Below are 19551 nucleotides of genomic sequence, written 5' to 3'. Positions count from 1 at the left end.
AAGTACTCGTCCTGTAGTGAAAGGAGGGCATCTGAGCTAAAGGGTCGTGAAACTTCCTGGAAGGGCCCTGGGGAAGCTCAGGCTTGGTCCTTGAGGTGGGTACCAGTGAGTCCCTACGGGGGGAGCTGCCCCTGCTAGATTCCTGGTGGATCCCTGAAGTCACAGCAGCTCGAGAGGCCGAGGCTCCAGGCCTGTCCCCTACCTGTGCTGGGCGCACATCGTGACAGTCCCCTGGAAGGACGGCTGCACCTAGTGCCACGGGGGAGGTGGGAGTGCTGGGGACTTGGAAGAGCAGTGATCCCTACGGGAAGGAAGCGGTGGGCACCCGCCCAACCAGACTCCCAGCTCAGAGCCTGGGCTCCCAGCCCCAGCCACTACTCCACAGTGAGCACCTGGGGGTTTTAGCACCCTAGGGGGGGCCCTGCCTTCATGGGGGGCCACGCAGGCACTGGGTCACCTGGCATGTGGGCTAGGGGCCACCTGAGCTGTCACTGCCTCCTCTAGCTCCTGGTCCTGGCAGTGGGATCTCCCCAAATTCAGCCCTCTTGAAGGGGCTCCTCGCAGGGGGACCCGGGACCCCAAAGGAGAGCTTGGTTGAGGGGGAGGGGAAGGCAAGGTTGAGCACCTTTCAAAGTAACTTCTACAAAGGAAAGAGCTAACTGAGGTCAACGGCCCCCACACCAGCCGTCAGCGGGAGTGCCCCACTGGCTCGAGGGGCAAGGGGTCTAAGAGAGAGAGGTGATGTTGGAGCGTCCACCGGGGGGCGCCATGATCTTCTGGGCTGTGCGCCTGGCGATGTGATCGTCGGCCTGCGACCCTGAAGAGAGGGCAGGGGGCGCGTGTAAGGAGGGAGTGCAGGAGGCTCCTCTGTCCAAGGGGTGGGCAGGCAGAGCCCCCCACCCGCAGTCTGCTCTTCTCCCTGAGACCCCGTGGCCAGGCAGGCGCCGCCTCCTGAGGCCTTGAGGTCACACCCAAGGGCCCCGAGATCTCGAAGATCAGTGGGAGTCCCAGGCTGGCTCTGGGGAAGCCCACCGTGCCCTGCCCTCCTGAGGGCCCTGCCCTCCTGGGGGCCCTGCCCTCCTGGGGGCCCTGCCCTCCTGGGGGCCCTGGAGGTGGGAGATGGCTGCCCTCAGCTCCTAGGCAGTGCTGGGTTCTGAGGGACCTCCCCTGATCTCACACACCCAGCAGTGACCCAGGACTGCCATCAGCTCCCCAAGCAGGAGGATGAGACAGGACATCAGGGCAGTTTGGCCCCCACCCAAGGGTGGGGAGAGGAGGACAGGGTCTGGCTTTGGTTTGCAGGGAGAGCTGGGGGCTCCAGGTCTGGAAGCAGCGCAGCTCACGTTGGCACTGCCCAGAGCCCTGGTGAGCCCTGCCAGGGAGTCCAGCGAGTGCCTGCACGCTGTGGACACAGGCCGACTCCTGACCCTGCAGCAGTGAGCCTGGGGCTGGCTGGGCTGGGGGAGATGGAACACAGGACACTGGAGTCCTCCGAGGGGCCTCCTCCCGTGGAGCCCCCACCCAGTGTGCTTGGTTCTGGGACAGGTTGGCCAGGAGAGGCTTCCCCAGCTGAGGTCCACAGACCTGTGCCCATCACCAGGGCCCTCACCAGGGCAAGTGTCTGCTGGCCCCACATCCCACACCAGGAGGCTCTGGGCAGCAGCTGCCCTGGTGCACAGGTGTGGGTGGGTGGTCCTGCAGCGGCTGCCCTGGTGCACAGGTGTGGTTGGGTGGTCCTGCAGCCTTCTGTGGGCTCGAAACCCTCCAGGCACAGTCCGAGGCCTGGTAGCTCCAGAGGGACTTCCTGCCCCCAGGACTTGCCCCACACCCCAGGCTCCACTCACCAGACAGGCTGAATCCCGACTGGTGCAGGTTGCGCACGGGGGGCACGGAGACCTTGCCTGGGCAGGATGCGCGGGCCTGGGTGCCACCTCCTGTCTTGGCAGGCACCATCACTTCATGGACTGGTCCATCATAGAGGCCCCGGGGCACACCGTGGATCTCTGCCAGCTAAGGGGTCAAGGGGCTGGGCATGAGGGGCTGCAATGGCCAAGCTGCTAGGGGAGGCACCCCCACTGAAGGGGTCTGCTCTGCACCCTGACTCCACCCAGCTCAGGAGGAGCCTGAGCCACGACCTCCTCACAGTGCCCCACGCCTGCGCACACTCACCCTCACAGCCACGTGTCCCCACACACCCCACAGGTCCCACACACCTGTGCACGTGCAGCATGGCCTGAGCTGCAGAAGTGTGCTCAGAGAGGGCCACTGCAGAGCTGGCATGAGGCCCCACTGTAGCCCAGGAGGCCCCTGTCCCCAAAGAAGCCCTGAGACAGAGGCTCTGGGTCCACAGTAGGACAGAGGACCAAATGCGGCCCCCGCTGTCCTGGCTCTCCTCTCTCCAAATGGACTCTCCACAGAGTCCTGTGCAGCTCCTGCCAGGCTCCATCCTGACCCATCCCACCCCTCCGAAGTGTGTGCTCTGGGCCTAGGACCTTCTCCAGCTCAGACTCTGACAGTGGGGCGGTGCTCCGGGTGAGATGGGCAGCAGCCGCGTGGGGCCCGACAGTCCTGTCGGCAGGGACACCAGGGGAACCAGCGCCCAGCTCTGGCCTGGGAGACCAGCTTGCCGGTCCAGCCCCCAGGCCTCCTCTGAGTTCAGAACCTCCTCCTGCCGAACCCAAGCAGAGCTGGGGTAGAGTGAACCAGCGCGGTACTGTGTGCGCACGCGGAGGTGCGGCTCCTGAGCGTGGTGTCTGCGTTGCAGGTGCCTGCGGTGGTGTGTGGGTGTGTGCACGTGGGAAGCACTGATGGCGGCCACAGAGCACGCCTCAGACACGGATGGTCATGGGCAAACATGGCCAATGACCATGGGAAGGGGGAAGGCCGGGGAAAGTACCACGACTTTTAGGCTCATACAAGACTACTGTGAAAACTGCGCCCCACTGTGGCCAGGGGAGAGATCCTGGGGGGGTCCGTGACAACAGCTTAGCAATAATTCACTCTTGGTGAGAAGGGTACACTGCCTCAGTTGGTAGCCATGTCTCTGTGACAGCAGTGGACTACCTGGGTGACAAAGTGCTGCTGCCTGCCATCAAGTGGTGAGCTGCGGCTGGCCGGGTGCGAGGGTCCCAGGCCACAGAAGGCCTGGCTGTCCCCACACCAGGCCCTGGTCCCCACACCATGTGCAGCCAACAGGCCCTGGGCCTGTGAAGGGCCCTCTCTGCTTTCCTGGTCCCTGGGGATCAGGGTCAGGCCAGCCAGGGGGCTCCCTGCTCCCTGGACAGAGGACCCCCAGGGTCAGGCCTTACCCTGTTGCGAGCTTTTATTCTCTTATAGACGAAGTCTGGAAATGTTTTCCGAGGAATGAAGCGGCCAGCCCCCGGGGTGACAAACAGGTTCCCGTCCTCCAGCACCACTCTGCCCTGACTTATGACCACGGAGGGGGCTCCCCGGCACTCGAATCCTTCAAAGATGTTGTACTCCACGTTCTGGGGAGAGATGCCCCGTCTGGCGCCCTGGCCCCTGGAGCACCCCCAGGCCCGCCAGCACCACAGGAGGCCTGCCTGGGCTGGTGCCAAGACCCCAGGGAGACGGCGCAAGGCTGACACCGCCGATGTCCTGGAAGAACGCCCCCAGCCCCCAGAGCGTCCCCGAGTCGCGTGGTCCTTGGAGGACAAAGGGGGCAGACGCAGCAGGCTCAGCTCAGCCTGCTCATCTGCACCACGGGACGGAGGCCAGCCACCCTCTCAGGCAGGAGCAGGGTGAGCACTGGACTGGGTGCAGGCACATGTTCCTGGGCAGCCAAGGCCGCTGAGGGCCGTGCTGCAGGCGGGGACCCTGTCCCCCCGCGGGCCTAGACAGAGAGGTCTTCCTTACCGAGCTGTGGCTCTTGGCAGACAGGATCTTCGAGGCCCTGGGGTTCCAGATCACCAGGTCAGCATCAGAGCCTACAGCCACGCGCCCCTTCCTTGGGTAAAAATTGAAGATTTTGGCAGCATTTGTACTGGTCACAGCAACAAATTCGTTCTCATCCATCTTCCCGGAGGCCTGAGAAGCAAGACAGCCAGCTGAGGGGCAGGGTGGGGTCTGCTCTCCAGGACACCCCGAGGGCCGAGGCGGTCAGGACCAGGAGGGTGTTCCGACCTAGGGAGAGCCCAGGACTGAGGCCCGCGGGGCAGGACTGGGCAGGGCAACAGAGGACAGGGCCCGCCCTCACTACCCTGTCTGTAAACAATGAACTCCTTAAAAATGCTTCAATTTTTAATTTAAAAACCCGTGTCAACAGGATGTCAGAATCAGCAGGAGGGTGATGCTGCCTGGAGCTCTGGGCACTGTACCCCAAGGTGGGACAGCATGTGGGGGCCCTGGAGGCAGGACTGGGACTGGGGATCCAACCTCGACTACGACACTGTTGGCTGTGGGGGCCCCTCAGTTCTGCTGACTGCCCCTCCCAGGGCCCACAACCCCAGGCCTGGACTCACCACGCATTTTTCCCAGACTACAGACATACGCTCCTCCACACCGTTGGTGCCCTCGGGGATCAGCGTGAAGTTATCTTTGCCAACAGCCTTCTGGGCAGTGGTGAAGGTGCAGTGGGCACTGCCCGTCACCTGGAGGTCCCCACTGGGAGCAAGCCAGGGTCAGAGGAGACAGGGTCAGGCTTCCCTGTGCTGGCAAGACTGGGTTGGCTCCAGCCCACCAGGTGGTGGATCCACAGGGTCTGAACTGGTGTCTCAGGGCAGGTCCTGTGGGAAGCCCCTGCTGGCCTGGGACTCTGCTCCTTCCCACTGCCTGGCTGCCCTGCAGGAGCCCAGGGCTCATGTGGAAGAGGCAAGGTGCACGGGCAGGGGCGGAGCCCGCGGGCTTCCTGGGCTTCCGCAGAGGGGCTGCTCACCTGGAGAGCAGGGAGGTGAGGTGGTCTGCAGTGGTGGGGTCCGGGTTGATAGGGGGTGAGGTGACAAATGCCGCAGCCTTCGCCCAGTTCTTGCTCCAGTAGTGTGTGCCGTCAGCGCCCAGGCTGGCAGCGATGGGCTCCCCAAACACAACCAATCCTGCAGCAAGCAAGGCCCGTGACAGGTGCCCGCCTGCCAGCCTGTACCCCCGGGGCAGGAGCACAGCATGGCCCTCGCACTGCTGCTGCCAACACCCCCAACCTCCCCTAGCTTTCCTGGCCAGGGGCAGCTTGTCTTCCCTTCTGTGGCCTCCGCCCTGGACAGGCCAGAGAGCAGTCCTGGGGGGCCCTTGGAACAGGAGTCTCCGCGGCTGACATGGGCTTTCTCCATACTCATGGTCTCTGCCAGGGGTCAGGTGGCCAGGCACTCCTGCTATTCACGAAGCCAAAGGAGCTTCATGCTCAGTGACCAGCTCATTGCCGGCCCAGCTTGGCCTTTTGGTACAGCGGTTGACCAGACCTGGGCCCCTGGCCAGGGCTCTGGCTCATAACTGGTGCAGCCCCCTCTGGTGAACAGAGGAGAAAAGGCAGGCTCAGAGGAGGGTGGGGTGCCTCAGAAGAGAGCCAGCCCTGCAGCCGTGGCTTCTTGGGGCAGCTGAGGTCCAGGCTAGCCCTTGCAGACCCCACTCACCCTGTGCCAGGAACAGCCTCACAGGTCCTCTCCCTTGTAAACAGACGGGGTTTCTGTTTCAACCCTTGGTGCAGAAAACAGGTCCAAGCACACACCCACCCTCTCAGAGCAGGTCCCAGAAACGAGTTCTCCGTGAGACTCGTGGGGATGGCAGAGGTGGGGACATGGGATGTCAGATCCCAGGTCCTTCCTAAAGACACTCCTCTCCTCCCACCACCTCAGTCCTAGGCCCATCTGTGTCCTCTGCAGACCTCTGAGCTCAGCAGCCTTTGGTGGGGACCACTTGGTCCAGCCCCTGCTGAAGGCAGCTACAGGATCCCGCCTGCAGAGCAGGTGTGCCCACCAGTTGGCTGGGCATGCTGCGGGCAGGGAACACCCATCTCCTACATGGAGCCTGGCTCCTCTGACCCTAGCTGTCCCAGTGGGGACCTCAGGTGGCAGGTAGCACCCACTGAACCTGCAGCATGCATCTTGGCTCCTGGACGCACAGCAGATGCCCACGGTGGGGCTTTCCTGGGGCATCACTAGGAGCCTCCCCCAGACACACACACTCGGCTGGCTCTGCCTCTGGGGTGGGCAGCTGCTGCTCTAAGAAGGCTGGGGACTCTGGCCAAGCTCCACCCTTGTGGGGCGCCAGGGTGCCTGAATCTCCTTTGGACCGTGCCACGCGTGTAACCCGGGCAGGAGGTGTCCCATCAAGAGGAGGGCCAGGCCACGCTTCCTTCTGTCGGGCCTGCCCTCCTCCCCACCTGAGGGTCCTGGGGTTGGCCAGCAGGCATGCTCTGCCCCAGCATGCAGGGAAGCCAGGCCCACACTCACCCCTGCGCTTGGCTTGGGCGACCACATCAGCCGCACCCCTGCTCATCACCTTGGTGACATACAGTGGGCAGTTGGCCTGCTTGGCGATGGTGACAGCTCGGTACACAGCCTCGGCCTCCACCTGGGGTTGGGCAAGGGAGTGGGCACTCAGGCCACAAGAGGTCCCTGGGCCTTCCTGGCCAGTATGGGCTCTGGACTCCTGCTGATCTCCCATAGGACTTGGGGCCCCAGAGGCATCCTTGATGGGGAAGGGGCCCAGCCTGAGGCTCACTGGTCTGGCATCAGGGCTGCCCTGTGCATGCCCCAGGGTCTGACCCCACTGACTTCTAGGGCTGAGGTTAAGGCTGTGAGATGACAAGTGGTCATGGAAGGGGGTGGCATGTGCCTGGCAGGGGCCCAGGGCTGAGCTGATGTCCACGCAGGTGGTGCAGGCAGTTGGGGTGACGCACCCTCTGGGGCACAGATGCCGGCCACTCTCAGCAGGCACAGACTCACCTCCTCGGGGTGGCTGAGCACGTGGCCCTCGGGGCCGGTGATACCTCGCTCCAGCAGGCGCTTCTGCTCCTGAATAAATCAATAAGGTGCCTCGCTCCAGCCCCAAGGGGACCTGAGCCCTGGAACTGAAGTTCTTGGCCACAAGCCCTGCTCTCCAAGTGGAGTCCTGGCCCCAAGGCCTCCCAGAATACCCCAGCCATGAAGAAGTCATGGAGGAGGGGGTCTTGGGGGGTGCTGACTGGCAGGCCTGAGACACCCTGGCCCTGCCTGTCACACCGCATTCCCCCCACAAAGTAACTTGGGGTCAGCATGGGGGCAGGGGCCCTGCAAAGTCAGGGGGTGGACAACTGCTCTTCTGCCAGCCCTACCATCCTACAGGGACTACGCAGAGCATCGCTCCTGCACAGAGGACACAGATACCGACGGTGGCATCAACATAGGAGAAGCAGACCCCAGAATGAGACTCTCGACGTGGTGTGGTCCCTGACATCCTCTGCCTGCCCATGAGTGCACTGGGCAAACTCTTGACCCGAGACGGTCTCCTGATGGTGTGGCTGGCCTGGCCCCTGATGAACTCAAGGCTGGGTAGTGGAGGGGGCAGGGACCCCACCTGCTCCTCCGTGGGAATCACCACTGTTCTGACCAACTGGAGAGCAGGCAAGGTTGGCCCCTCCCAGAAGGTCTTTATGGAATATCAGTGAGGTGTGTGGAGTGCAGTGACCCCTTCTGAGGCCGAGGGCATGGCTGACCTGAGCTCTCTGAACCTCCCAGGCCCCCACTGCACTGGCATGTCTGATGCCTCAGCCAGAATCAGTGCTGACCCAACAGCTGGGTGTCCCCCCCACAGCCTCAGGCAGTCTGGGGTACGTGTGAAGGACAGGGCTGCCACGCCCCAGGGACCACGTGCTCCTATCTGCATGCCCTCCTCCTGGCCCGGCCCCTGCAGCACCTCCTCCACGATGTCCCCGTTCTCTGCGTGCACCTGGGCCACCGCTCCCAGGTCCCGGATGATGCTGAAGATCTCATACATCTGGGAAGAGAAGTGGAGGGGGTCCAGTGTCTGCCGGGCAGTGACCTGGGATACCCCTGCCTGTCTCCTTCTCCCACACCTGCCTTACCTGGCCGTCAGTACACTGGCACCTGTCCTTGTATGTCATGAAGACCAGGAAGGAGTTCACACCTGGAGGAGAGGCAGGAGGGGTCAGACGGCCTGGGAGGCCTCTGCTCCCCAGAGGGGACTGGGGCGGGGGGCTTCTCACAGGAGCACTGCAGCCGGCACAGCCACCCTGAGGGCATTTCCCCACCCACAAGCTGGGACGGGGGTTTGGGAAGCAGGGCTCCCCCAGGCTCAGAGGCAGGCGAGAACCCCACTCCCGTCTACAGACCTCATCGCCAGAAGGACCAGAGCCCTGGGAGGGCACTGCTGCCCGAGTGCCGCCTGTTCTAGGGGGAACCTCAGGGCCCCGTGGGGAGCGCTGAGCTCTCTGGTTTCCTGGGCAGCAAGAGTCCAGCCCTCTCCCAGGACCAGGGCCCTCATGGTCCCTCTGAGGCCAGAGGTAGCCCTGACCTGCCCAGCATCGAAACCCACAGAGCCTGCCCTTCCTCAACAGGACGGAAGTGCTGATATGATGGCCTGGTGTGCTGCAGGGAAACCAAGTCATCCAGTGCCATCGAGCCACCCTCCCAGTGACCTCGAGCGTGTGACCTGGGTGGGGCTTGGGGTCTGTCCCAGAGTATCTGACCTAGGCTGCCGGTCAGGATGAGCCCATCCCTGGAACACTGTCCAGGAACGGCAGACCATGGCCGGCACCTGGTGCCGCTCTGGCAGGGTGAGGGGCTCTGCTGGTGCCTGGTCTCCACCTGTGCTCGGGCATGCACTGCAGGCCTCCCAAGCCCAACGGAAGGCCAGCATGGACACAGAGCTGTGCCTGAAGCAAGGCCTCCAGACCACAGAGGACAACTGGCCAGCCTGGGCAGGGGAGCTCCAGAGGGCACAGTGTGAGGACCCTCAGTCTTTGGAAACTGGACACCCACAGGAGGTGCCTTTTACATGCTCTGCTCCTTCAGGGACAGTGGACAGGCAGCAGTATCTCCTGGGAATGTCAGAACCTGTGGCCTCCTGAGCTTGGCCAGGAGCTGGCACATCCTATGTCCTGGCCCATCCCAGGCCCTGAGCTATGGGCCCTGCTCAAAGCTCGACCATTAGAGATACATGACCACATTTCATTCACGTCGAGTTCACGATGGCACTCTGACTTGGTTTTAGCCTGAGGACTTTCTATGGAACAAAACCAACTCTAGCTCATGGACAGGTGTATTTCAGCACAGAGAAAAATGATGAGACACAGATTTTAAAAGTCTCCTCCTGAAAGGACCAAAGGCCCTGGGGAAGTGTGTGTCTGCTGTCCTTCACCAGGGGTTTCTTTTCTAGGAACCGGGGGACTGAGCATGGCTTGACCACTGCCCCCTTCTGTGGGGAACAGGGCGACAGGAGGCCCTTGGCTGGGGAGGGGTCCTGGACTCGAGTTTAGCAGAGCTCCTTTGAGTGACTTCTCTGACTTCTGCTCCACTCCTGGACACCTGGTCTCGGGGCAGGGCAGCAGAGGCCATCAGGACACAGGGGTCAGGAGAGGCCTCCTCCCACCCAGCATGCAACCAGCCCACCACAGGAAAGCCCCGCTCCCCCACCGGACCCCGTGGTCCCAGGCCATGGGAGCGCTGCTCACCCTTGTCCCTGACCAGGGCCTCCAGCTCCTCCTTGGTGCTCTCGTGCCAGCGGGGCACGTCCACATGCAGAGAGTAGTCACAGCAGGCTGTGCTGTCCGCCCACTCCCGCCACTGCTCGTAGGCTGCCAGCAGGCTCACCCCCGTGTCCGGGAACACGTGGTCCACTGCAGGGACAGCAGAGTCGGCCCGGCTCCCCCACTGGTCGCCGGATCCTACCACCACCTCCAGGGGACATTTGGTCCCATGCTCCCAAGAGACCAGAGAGGGTTGAGGAAGATGCTGCCCCCAACCTGCACCCTGAGTTCCACATCCCCAGCTCCTCTCTGAGTAAGGCAGTGAGAGAGTCCAAACCACCCACTGCCCAGGAACCTGCTGCACCCCAAGAACCAGGGGCTCTGCCCAGCCTCCACACAGGTGAGCTTCCCTGGGCCCGCAGCAGGGCACTGTCCGTGGTCCTGGCTCCGCGTGCTGCAGCCTGCCCCTGGAGCCCTGCAGCCCTCCCTGGCCCATGCACTTCAGTGACGCCTCCCAGCCTGCACACAGGGCTGTGCTGCCTCCCACCAGAGCACTGCCCACCAGGGGCCACTCCTGGGATGTCAGGTGGAGGGACTGGGGCCGCCAGACAGGAAGACCCACCCTGGGCAGGCGAGAGCTCTGCCTCCACCCTGCACGCCTTTCACCTGGGGCTGCGCACGTCCTCCACCCTGCACAGCCCTCAGACCACAGCCGGGACCCCTGGAGGTGGCTGCCGCTCCCCACCTCAGCTCTCACTCCAGCCCCACACCTGCCCCAGCCTCTGCCAGTCTCTGTCAGATCACTGACCGGCTGTGGCTCCTTCCCTTTCTGACGGGCAAACCAGACCAAGCTGCTAGGGTGGCAATGGCTGCCTGTCACCCACCAAGTGCCAGGGTCCATAGGGTGCCCTCCCTGGCCGTGGCAGCAGCAGCATGCACCGTGCCACGCACACCAGGACCTGTGTGTCGACTCCTTCAACCCTCCCGCCCCCGAGGGTGTTCCTCCCCTGCTGCTCAGCTCAGGAGGGACGCGGGGCCAGGTTCCAGGGGGCTCCCCAGAGCACAGAACAGACGGCTGTGCCCGGCACCGCAGGGCCCATGGCTTCCAGGTCACATGGTGTGAGAACAGGCTGGGCGGAGGGCTGTTCCAGGCTCCTGACCTCACCACGTGCAAGTCCGCGGTGGCCCAGTGAATTCAACACACACGCTGTTGAACAGGGCTCCTCCCTGAGCTCAGGGGTCTCAGTGGGAGGGCACAAGGACCAGGGCCACACGGCACAACCCCTCCCCTGGTCCAAGACTTACAGGTTTTCCTAGCCCCCGTCACTGGCTTGCCACAAGCACCCCAGAAGCAGCAACTGGGCACATACCCATGTGCCAAGCACCCTCCTGAGCTGGCCAAGGTCAAATTACCCAGAATGGGAAACAGGAATGGAAGGAAGCACTCAAGGGTCCCCAGACTGCACCCAGGGGAGAAGACAGAACTGGGAAACCATAGCATGTAGCACACCTGCCGCAGCACATGGCCGCATGCGGCCCCAAGGGGCCCAGACACTCACGTATCATGGTGGTCCCTCCTGCCAGGGCTGCTTTGGTGCCTTGACAGAAGTCATCAGCCGGCGTCATGCCCAGGACAGGCATCTGCAGTCTCGTGTGGACATCGACTCCGCCAGGCAGGACCATGAGGCCATGGGCATCAATGGTTTTAATGCCCCCAGGGACAATGAGGTTTTCTCCAATTTGTCTGAGAGGGACAAGGAGAGACCATTTTGTTCATGGAGAGCCTGGTCAGAATCTGAAGGGGCCTGTGACAGTGCGGTGGCCTGGGCAGTGAGTGCTTGGGCTCCAGCCCTTGAGGACAAGGGCAGGACTCCGGCCACCCACCCCCAGCTTCTTAAATGCCAAAAGGAGCAAAATCTCCCACCCAGTGGCCGGAGATGGGAAGTGCAGGGCCCTGCGCAGACGCTGTTCCCCTCTGGGTTTCTACTGCTGCCTTACTGGCCAGGGCTGAGCCACCTGACAGCTAGAGCAGAGGAATGGGTAGGCTGCTTGGTAAGCATCTATTAAGCACCTACTGTGAGCGTGACACCCTACTCAGTGCTGAGATAACACAAAGAAGCTGTTCTTGTCTCCCAAGGCCCAGTGACTGGCGAGACCATCACCCCCCAGGCCCGGTTCCAGGGAAAGGGGTTTGGGGAAAGAGGAAAGCGATGACATGGACCTCACCCAAAGGGAACTGCCTGGGTACCGTGCCAGCCATGCACACGGGACCAAGGAAGGTATTCTGAGCAGAAACTTACTTAATCAAACCGTCTTCCACATACAAATCAGCATAAAAGGACTGGTCGTCATTCACAATCTTCCCACCTTTGATCAGGAGGCGGTCACTCTAGTGGAGACAAAACACGGACACTTTTTCTCCAGACTGAGTCATTCAACAGTTTTACTGGAGTTATGAAGGAAGCCGCTGGGCACAATGTGTGAACACAAAAACAAGCTCAACCCCTGCACCTGTGCACTGTACCCCAGGACGGAGCGCTCAGAGGCGGCAGCCACACAGAGGCCACCCACACAGCCAGGCAGGGTCCAGCAGGCTGGTCTGCTGAAGCTCAGGGACACACCGGGACCTCCAGGACACAGCCTGTGCTGGTGAACACAGCAGGGCTCGGGTCACGTCCATCTTCAAATTGGTCCTCTGGGGGGAACCCCGGAGGCCTGCTCCCAGCTGCCCTCTTTCCCCTGTGCTGAGGAAGCTGGGCTGGGTCCCAAGAGAACGCTGCAGGCCGGCCGTGGGGCCGGGAGGTGGGGGGCAGAGCGGGACAGTGGCCGGGGTCCCACCCTGGAATGCTGCGGGGGAGGGGGGGACAGAGGAAGCCACAGTACACGTGTGCGAGACCCTCACCCTGCAACAGAGCACAAAAAGGTGACACGACAGGGCGGGAGAGCAGAGGCAGGCTGCCTGGCGTGGCAGAGGCCTCCCTGGAGGCAATGCCGGGGTAGGTTCCAGGCCAGGAAGCACTCTGAGCAGGGAAGAGCTTGGTTCCTGTCAGACCCCCAGAGGACGGCAGCCTTGAGGGAGAGGAGCGAGGAGCCAGGGCAGACCCAGGGCAGGCGGGGCAGGGGCAGAGCTGCAGAGTCCCGGGCGGGCACTGGGGGTATGAGCAGCTCTGACCAGTCTGGTGGATGCTGCAAAGGGACGGCCTTGGCTGTGGTGGGAAGTGGACTGCGGTGTAAAACAGGTTCTGCCTGGTGTTTCTCAGGTGGTCCAGGTAGATGGGGTTATGGGTGCAGGGAGGAACAATGGACGCCAGGGGGCCTGGGAGTCAGAGGGCAGGACTTGCTGGTGGAAAGGCCATGGGAGTGAAGGGATGACCATGGTCTGGCCACCTGGAGGCACTCCAAGTGGGTGACCAAGTGCCAGCCAATGAGGCCTGAGTCCAAGGCTTGGCAGCCACAGAACCACTTCTAAGAATCCTACCATGTGGTCAGGGAGGAGGAGCTGGGCAGAAAGTGGGTGTCACTCGGGGGATTTTGCATGGTCATCAGAGGGGAGCACCTCACCGCCATGGCAGAGAGGACAGAATTACAGAGGAGGAACAGAAGACAAGGCACAGAAGGGCCAGAGTGGTGAGACCGCAGGGCTTTCCTTCCGGACCTTGCTGGGGCCTCAGCACCCCCTTGTGTGACGGGGAGAACCAGCTGCACTTAAAGCTGGCCGGGTCCACCATCGGTCTGAGGCCCGAGAGCCACCCGAGAGCAGGAAGAACAGCTCTGGGAGGCCAGGTCGAGGAGCACTGTTCTTACTGACACCTGGCTGGGCAGGACCTGCAGTGCCTGGCAGGATCTGCTGATGAAAGGTAAAACACTACCACAAAGTCCACAAAGGACAGGCAAACTATGCCGCAGGCCCAATCCAGCTGCTGCCTGTCCCGTACCTCCTGGAGGCACCAGTGGCACAAGTTGCATACTGGTTGAACAAAATCAAAACAATATTTTGTTGACTTGTAAAATATTTAGTTTTGTTAGAATACTGCCCAGGAATCGTCTCTTCCAGGGCTTCCCAGGTGTGACCGAAACCATGTGGTTCCCAGAGCTGAAGACACCGCCTGGCCCTCGGTAGAAGCAGCTGGCTAATCCCCTCCCCACCTCACCCTGCAGGCACTCTCGGCCCATCGGCACTGAGCACTAGCCTCAGTGGGAACCCATCACAGCCACCCGCTGTTGGACCCTTGTCATGACCCCACCCACCTCCTCATGGACCAACTCATTCTCTGCAAACCCTAAGAAGATCCAGGCAGAAAAGGGGAGAGTTGGGGCCAGGAGAGACCTATGATCTGGGGTTTCTGTTCATGTCTCCACTTTTCAGGCACCAGAACTTGGATTCTGGGGTCTTCTTTGGGCTTGGAGCCAACAGGAATGAGCTAAGCCGTGGTAGACACTCAGGATGCTCTACCAGGATGGGGGGAAACTGATGTGAACAGCCAGCCTCCTCCTAGGCACTGCTGCCTCACCACCTGGAGGGTCCACCTTGGTGCCCCCTGGCTGATGGGACTTCTTCCTCAGGCCTGGACCAGGTAGTGTGGGCAGTCCGAGGCAGGAGCCCTCCTGTTCAGTTGGAGGGGTGTGCAGAGGCTCCTTCCCCTTTGAGTTTCTCAGGAAGGAATGACACTTCTAAAAGCTGGTGGCCTACATGCCAGACTCCACCACCCTCCTGCTGAGGAGCAGCCCAGAGTTGGGTCTGAAGCCTTCTGGGGTCCAGAGGATCCCAGGAGCCTCTCTCCCGGCTCTCCTTCCGGGGCTCTGGCCTCCCACAGGGAGGCTTTGTTTCCTGGCAAGGCAGGGTGGACAGCTGGACCTCCTCCACAAGGTGCACCTGTGGGTGTGGGGAAGGGGGTCTGTCTTGCCAAAGGCTGGGGCTGCAGGGTGCGGTCGGTGGACAGCTCGCCTCTCTTGGAATCTCCAAGCTCGGCTTCCTGGAGGGATTCAGGGGCCTCCAGGGGCTCCAGCAGCCACGGCTAAATCGCTTTGTTTTTCCACAAAGAGCTCTGGACGACACAGAGGCCAGTCCAGGGGGCCGGCGGCGGCCCGCGGGCTAAGCCAGGAACGGCATCCGCGCGACCGCGAGGCCCCGCGGTCAACAAAGGCCTCTTCCGCCAGCCGCCCAGAGAGCCCAGCTCTAGCTGCCCAGTCCGCCCACCTCGCCAGCCCGGCCCCGGGTAAGACAGCCTCCTTCAGCTTCCGGAGGCAGGCACTCGCGGACCCGGGCTCTGCCCGAGCTCACTGGAGGCTCCGGAAAGCAGGCGGACCGGGCCTGCGCGCCCACTCAGCATCTGAGTCGGCGCGGCCTGGCGGGCACTCCAGTCTCCAGACGGGTCTAGCGCCAGCGCCCGGACTGAGCTCGCGCGGGGGCGGACCCACAGGCAGGACCCAGAGGGTCCGCCCCGCAAACAGGCCCATTCTGGGGGCTCCTAGCGAGGCGGGGGCCGGAGCCGGGCTCACCGTGATCCGGGGGATGCTCTTCTTGCCCTGGAAGGACATCCTGTTCTGCAGGCTGGCCCGATCCCTGGCAGGGGCAGCGCGAGCGTGGGCGAGCGAGCGGGGACACGCGCGGTGAACAGCGTGAGCGTGGGGCGCGGAGCCGCTGAGTGCGAGCGCGCGGGGCGCAGGGCTCCGGTCCCCGCCCCCGTCTCCGCCCCCGCAGCGGTGATTTTTGCATTTAGGCTCCGCCCCGACGCAGCTCATTTGTACTAAGGCCCCGCCCCGTGTCAGCTCCCCAACCTCCTGTCCCAGCGTACCCTGCCGCCACTGGCTCGGATCTTTGCACCTCGAACCCGAACCCGTGCGTGCTGAGGAGGAGGGCTGCGACCTGACCCTGACGTCGTGTACAGTTTGCACCCCGGGAACGGACTGGGGGAGGTCGGGCAAAGTCCTGCCAGACCCCGCTCCTGGCCTGCCCCTTGGTGACTGCACCCTGGCTCCAGGGTTTAAACCAAATCTCGCCGCGGGATCCCGGAGTCCTGGAAGAGGTCTCTGACCAAAGCCAGCCTCCTCCGGGAGGACCTGGGCTGGAGCGCGAGCACAAGGCAGTGTCCGGACCTCAGGACCAGGCTGTGGAGAAGCCACCCTCGGGCTGTTCCACGAGCGGCCGCGCGAAGCGGGTCGGGAGAGACGCGGACAGATAAAGAGTGCGGCACAGAGAGGCCCAGAAGGACTGGGGACCAGGAGGTGAGGCCGGGTGGGGGGTCGCAGGATGAAGTCCAGGCCCCGAGGGGGAGGGGGAGGGGGAGGGGGAGGATGAGCTCCAGGCCCACGCTGTCAGTGTGACTGTGAGGCGTCTCACGGAGTCGTGGCCCGCATCCCACCCGCACGGACCCCTCAGCTTGGGACTGAGTCCTGCAGCCTCTACCTGCGAAGGGCTGCCGGCCTGGGCCACGGCTACCAGGTCCTCTACACCTGGCCCGCCGGGTCTCTCCGAGTGGCCACGTGTCTCACGGTGAGGATCCTTGGCCCGAGAGCTCTGGTGAGGGTCCCGAAGAGAGTCCAGGGGCAGCGTCTTGTTCTCCAAGGCATCCTCCACACAACGGAAGACGCCGCTGAACTTGGGCCTGGCTGGAAGCTTAGCAGGCCGGTGCGGACGCGGTGCGGTCGTGGCAGCCGTGGGCGCCAGCCGGCCAGGTAGCCTAGTCCCTTGCGGGAGGTCTGCGGTGCACGTGGACTGGCCTGGCTGGTGGCCTCCTCTTCTCCCCGCCCACCACGTCCCCCCAGCCCCGCAGCCGGGCCGTGTGGAGCTGACGCTGTCCACACAGCGGGTGCTGAACACCAGCGCCTGGTCCGGGAAGTGGCTTGCCCTCGCCCTCAGGGCATAGGTGGGCTCGGACTTCCACTCCACACGCTGGAGGCTGGAGGCGCAGTGGTGGGGAGCGCACATAGGAGAAGCCGCTGTCCACAGGAATACCCGCCACTCTCCAGACCCCTCGTGAGAGCTCACACCGGCCAAGGAGGTCTTGACTTCCCATCACCCACAGGTGGACCCTCTGGGGATCCCCGTGCGCAGAAGCAGCTCCAGACCTCCCTTAACCAAGTAGAGGATTTGTTTGAGACCAGGCGGAGGTGCCCTCCTCCCGCCCAGAGATCACAGGGAGAGGCCTTATTCTATGGAGCTGGCTGCGACTGATTTGGAATGAAAGGACCCCAGCCTTTCAGCTGTCGGTACAGCGCGCACTTCAGAGCGAATTCGCACAGAGTTACTGCGGCGCTGGTTATGGCCGCTGACACACGCACGTCAGGAAGCCGAGCCCAACACCTTCCCTCAGACCCTTGTTCTACTCTGGAATTCCACCCCCCAAACCAATCGATAAAACCTCCTTCACTCACAGGTGTGCGTCCCCCAGTGAGCATCCCACCTTCTCTTACTCACAAGCCGGCATCCTTTCCCTGGTCTAAAGTTACTTGAATTCTTTTTTCTGGTTCGCATTTGACAGGTGCCACCAGGTACCTCTGGTTACAGAGGTGCTCCCCTCAGGTGCCTTTAGATTCTGAGGATGAAATTGCAGGTAAGGCCCGTGTCCCCTCCTCAGAGCGCTGAAGGCCCAGATCCCTTTCTGGTGGGGAAAGAGGCTTTTTCCCCCCCAGAGGTTGGACACAGAAATGCAGAAATGGCTAATATAGCCCATAAACTCAAATTTTAATAATCCATAGGGGGACTTTGATATTCTAAGATTTAAAACAATTTTTATTAAAACTGTACAATAATTTACAAAGGAGTAAAAATTCTCTGGTATATATCATAGGAATCACAATACAAAAATATGTGTAAAATTTTGTAGTTGATCACCATACAAACCTAGTTTAGGCCTGTGAATATTGTTTAGCACTGAACAGAAATCACATGTTTAGAATGTGGTTATTAAGTAATTGCTTCAGAGAGCACAAATACTAACTGGCTTTTTGCCATGAGAAAACAAGTCTTGTTCATTTTTGCATAAATTTACAATAAAGCTTTTTAAAAAATATACAGTAAACAAATATATGCTTTGATACATATATTCACAATATGATTTTCCTGAGCCTGAACTTAAATTCATTACTGTGTTAAAACACACAACCCATCTCGAGGTTTCAGTGATGGAGTGATGGTAAGTGCTAATCAGCTCTCCAAGCCTCAAAGCCACCCTCACATCCCCACCCCAACTCCCAGTCCGTGTTTACAAGCTGCATAAGGCACTCAGGTTTCCTGACGGCTACAGATTCTGCAAGGGCAAAGGCCTTGAGACACAGCCCAAGGCCTTCGGCCACTGGAGCCTAGACCATGGGCGCAAGGCCAACACCACAGGGCCTCCACCAGGGAATCTGCAGCCTACATGAATTTCCATTTTAGGTAAACCAGACACTTGCATCACTCTGCTGTGCACACCGCGCGCTGGGCTGGTAACTGCTACTGGACTGTGATGTGGATGTCCCTGTCTCGGTGACGTGGTCAGCAATCCTGCCAGCATTTCATGATCTCTCCTCCTGCCTCCTCAGGCAGTGCCACTTAGGCAGATCTCTCCTGTGAGGAGCTACCAGGAAGAGCCCGAATGCTCAAGGAAGTTCAGTCCAGCCCACTATTTGGAATAGCAGGTACAATGTGGGATTTAGAAAATGTGCACCTTACTTTAAAACACTTGAACTCTTCAGACGCTCATTGGCCCAGCAGAATCAGTGATAAATGCTAATATTTTCCTTTTTTTTTTTTGGCAAAAGCCCAGTTCTGATTTTGTAATCAGATGAAGAGAAAGTGCCTATGACATATGAATGGGAATAATGGTATCTAAAGAGAGGAATGACAGTCCTAGTGTGTGATTTTAGGCGTGTGGCAGGGGTGCCGCTGCAGTTTGGTACATGGGTGTTATTTAAGACATTCAGCAGCCATTTTCCTTTCCTATGTACATACTTTTACATATAAACAATAACAACTTCATAAGCATTTGTACATATTTACATGCATTTCCTTCCTGTATAGTTAGCCTTTAAAAAAAATTACAGAACTGTGATTTAGAGCATCCGGGTTGGTGGGAGGGTTTACGAAGCCTTCAGACCTCTACCCAACATGCAAATCATGATGATCTCATCAATCCAGAGGGATTTGAATTTGGGCAAGTCTGAGAGTACATCTGTAGATCCTAGTCAGCTGGTGTTCTCTTGCAGGTACACACTGGACCGGGCCCAGGAGCTCCTCCTGCAGAGGAGGCCAGGCTGGGGGAGCCAAGTGCAGTGACCTGTTTGTAGAAGCCCGCATGGTGGAGTCCTCCAGACCTAACCCCACGCTCATCCATGGCTCTGTGGCAGCTTTTATTAATACAGGCTATTGTTTGCCATTCAGTTCTGAGTACAATAAATGTGCCAAGAGGGTGCAGTCTTTAAAATGAGACCAAACCATGCATGGAGGGATGAATGAGATCCCAGACTGGAGACAATCCCTGACATCAGGCTCACCTAGGGAGGCACCCAACTGGGCCAGCACCTTGGCCAAGTGAGTCAGGAGCTATGACTTGAATGACGCAGAAAGGATGGGTCCTTTGTGGATGAGTGTAGTTAATATTGTTTTTCCCAGCAGAAATTCTGCACCCACCAAAAAAAAAAAAAAAAAAAAGCATATCTGTCTGCTCCGATAAGCTTTCCCTGGTTTCCACTTAGGGAACCAGGCCGGTCCTCCAGCACTCGGCCATCGGCACCAGAGCGGAAGACTTCTTCTGACATCAACACAGAATGAACCTAACGCTTTCAGACAACACGGCCATTCCTCCCTCCAGCTAGTGGCTTTTAAAAGAATTTTAATGCAATGCTGCATGTTGCATGCACACCTGGCTGCGTACCTCACTCCTGGGCATCAGCCTCTAGGTGCTCAAAGGGCTCACATCCCAGCGCCATGCTCT

At 60.7% G+C, this 19551-nt stretch overlaps 1 protein-coding gene across 1 annotated transcript; it reads right to left on the bottom strand.

Annotated features, from left to right (window-relative positions):
• Positions 1-725: 725 nt before the first annotated feature.
• On the bottom strand, positions 726-15175 carry Dpysl4 (dihydropyrimidinase like 4). The gene is made up of 14 exons (XM_026410289.2): positions 15137-15175; positions 11938-12026; positions 11197-11381; positions 9623-9787; positions 8015-8076; positions 7846-7926; positions 6897-6965; positions 6402-6522; positions 4895-5051; positions 4482-4623; positions 3877-4047; positions 3309-3488; positions 1845-2010; positions 726-817 (listed from the first exon to the last, which is right to left on the bottom strand). The coding sequence occupies exons 1-14, from the start codon at positions 15173-15175 to the stop codon at positions 726-728; spliced, it is 1719 nt and encodes a 572-aa protein (XP_026266074.1).
• Between the last annotated feature and the right edge of the window lie 4376 nt (positions 15176-19551).

This window comes from Urocitellus parryii, chromosome 5 (genome assembly GCF_045843805.1).
Source record: "Urocitellus parryii isolate mUroPar1 chromosome 5, mUroPar1.hap1, whole genome shotgun sequence".
In the NCBI taxonomy this organism is placed as follows: domain Eukaryota; kingdom Metazoa; phylum Chordata; class Mammalia; order Rodentia; family Sciuridae; genus Urocitellus; species Urocitellus parryii.
This window is presented reverse-complemented; position numbering and strand designations above follow the sequence as displayed.

Coding starts and splice junctions, on each gene's coding strand:
- Dpysl4 (XM_026410289.2), bottom strand. CDS start 15,175: ATGTCCTTCCAGGGCAAGAAGAGCATCCCCCGGATCACG. Junction 9,788..11,196: donor AGGAGGGACCACCATGATAC/GTGAGTGTCTGG, acceptor CTGTCCCTGCAG/TGGACCACGTGTTCCCGGAC. Junction 8,077..9,622: donor GGCCCTGGTCAGGGACAAGG/GTGAGCAGCGCT, acceptor CCTCTCCTCCAG/GTGTGAACTCCTTCCTGGTC.